This window comes from Poecilia reticulata, unplaced genomic scaffold, assembly GCF_000633615.1.
Source record: "Poecilia reticulata strain Guanapo unplaced genomic scaffold, Guppy_female_1.0+MT scaffold_2224, whole genome shotgun sequence".
NCBI lineage: Eukaryota > Metazoa > Chordata > Actinopteri > Cyprinodontiformes > Poeciliidae > Poecilia > Poecilia reticulata.
The window spans coordinates 1-1,516 of NW_007616953.1; the positions used below are offsets into that span (position 1 = coordinate 1).

Here is a 1,516-nt window from a genome sequence, read left to right on the forward strand (position 1 = left end):
TTATTTAATAGTGTTATAGGTCTTAAATTATCAAGAAGAGTCGGATCTTTTCCGGGTTTAGGGATTAGCGTGATGACACCTTGTTTCATAGTGCGAGTTAAATAGCCATTTTCTATCAACTCAGTAAGCATCCCAAACACAAGGGTTCTGATGTAAACCCAAAAATGTTTATAAAAATTGCTAGTTACAGCGAGGTCCTTCTCATCGCTGTAGCAAACTTGGTGTTTGCAAAATGGCTCCGCTTCCGCTTCAGATCCGGTGTACTAGTTGCTGACTTTTCAAAATCGCCTTTTTATAAACGCTGTTTCACGGATAAAAAAAAAAAAAAACTACAAATGGAAAACCCTCACCAAGCCTGGATTCATTAACAGACCAGTCAGAACTTTGTAAGACATTTTAAAGACTGTATCTATGAGTGGCTAACAGCTAGCACTGAGCACAACCTGTGGATTTTATTTACAAGGAACTGATGAGTGTTACTTTTCTGTTACATTCTCATACAAATTTTACTTAATATATTTTTTATGTTAATTGTTCACGTGCTATTTGATCAGTTTGGATTGATGTTGAACTGGGGAACAGAAAAGTTTAGCTAAGTTGCTGGCTGTTCAGTTATTTGCTCTGTTGCTTGTGTATTTTGTTAAACATTGATGTATTGCTTGATATTTCCATTGTTGGGCTGGATTGATTCTTTACTTTGCATATTTTTATTTATTTGCATATTATTGGATGCTTGTTGCTTGGTGTGATGCATTGTCCTGCACAACGTGTGTATTGTTCAGGTGTGACGTCTATTGAAGGCCCTGACTGAAACCCCACGGTGCTGCCAGTGCCTTTAGGTTCACCTTTTCATCCTTCACTTTCAATAATCCTAATGTGAATCTGTGTCTCCTCAGTTCCTCTTCCTTCTCCTCAAAACCTCATGGAGGTGGAGATACCAGTTGTGGGCAACAGACAGTGTAAATGTAGCGGCTATGGACCGACCACCATCACTAACAACATGATCTGTGCAGGATTACTGCAGGGAGGAAAGGACTCCTGTCAGGTGATTATCTTTGCTTATTAGAATCTGGTTTCATCCAGCAGATCATCTCAACTCCTCCAACATGTTTCTCATTTTAAAGGGAGACTCAGGAGGTCCGATGGTGAGCAAACAAGCTGGCCGCTGGATTCAGTCAGGAATTGTGAGTTTTGGAGAAGGATGTGCCAAACCAAATTACCCAGGAGTTTATGCCAGAGTCTCCCAGTATGAGAGCTGGATCAAAGCCCAGATCACCACCAACCAGCCGGGCTTCATCACCTACACATCTACCGGATCCAACAGCGACCTGAGCGTCTCCTGCACTGGCGTACCACCCATTGTGTCCCCAACCACCACCACTCCTACTACCACTCCTACTACTACTACTTCTACTACTCCTACCACCACTCCTACTACTACTAAAACTACTACTACTACCACTCCTACCACTACTACTTCTACTACTCCTACTACTACTAAAACTACTACCACTAC

At 41.7% G+C, this 1,516-nt stretch overlaps 1 protein-coding gene across 1 annotated transcript; it reads left to right on the forward strand.

Moving 5' to 3' along the window:
- Nucleotides 1-7: 7 nt before the first annotated feature.
- LOC108166109 (trypsin-1-like) lies at nt 8-1,472 on the forward strand (the record flags this gene model as incomplete). The annotated part of the gene is made up of 2 exons (XM_017303668.1): nt 8-1,045; nt 1,125-1,472. Coding segments are annotated over exons 1-2 (471 nt in total), but the record flags the coding sequence as incomplete, so codon positions are not given.
- Between the last annotated feature and the right edge of the window lie 44 nt (nt 1,473-1,516).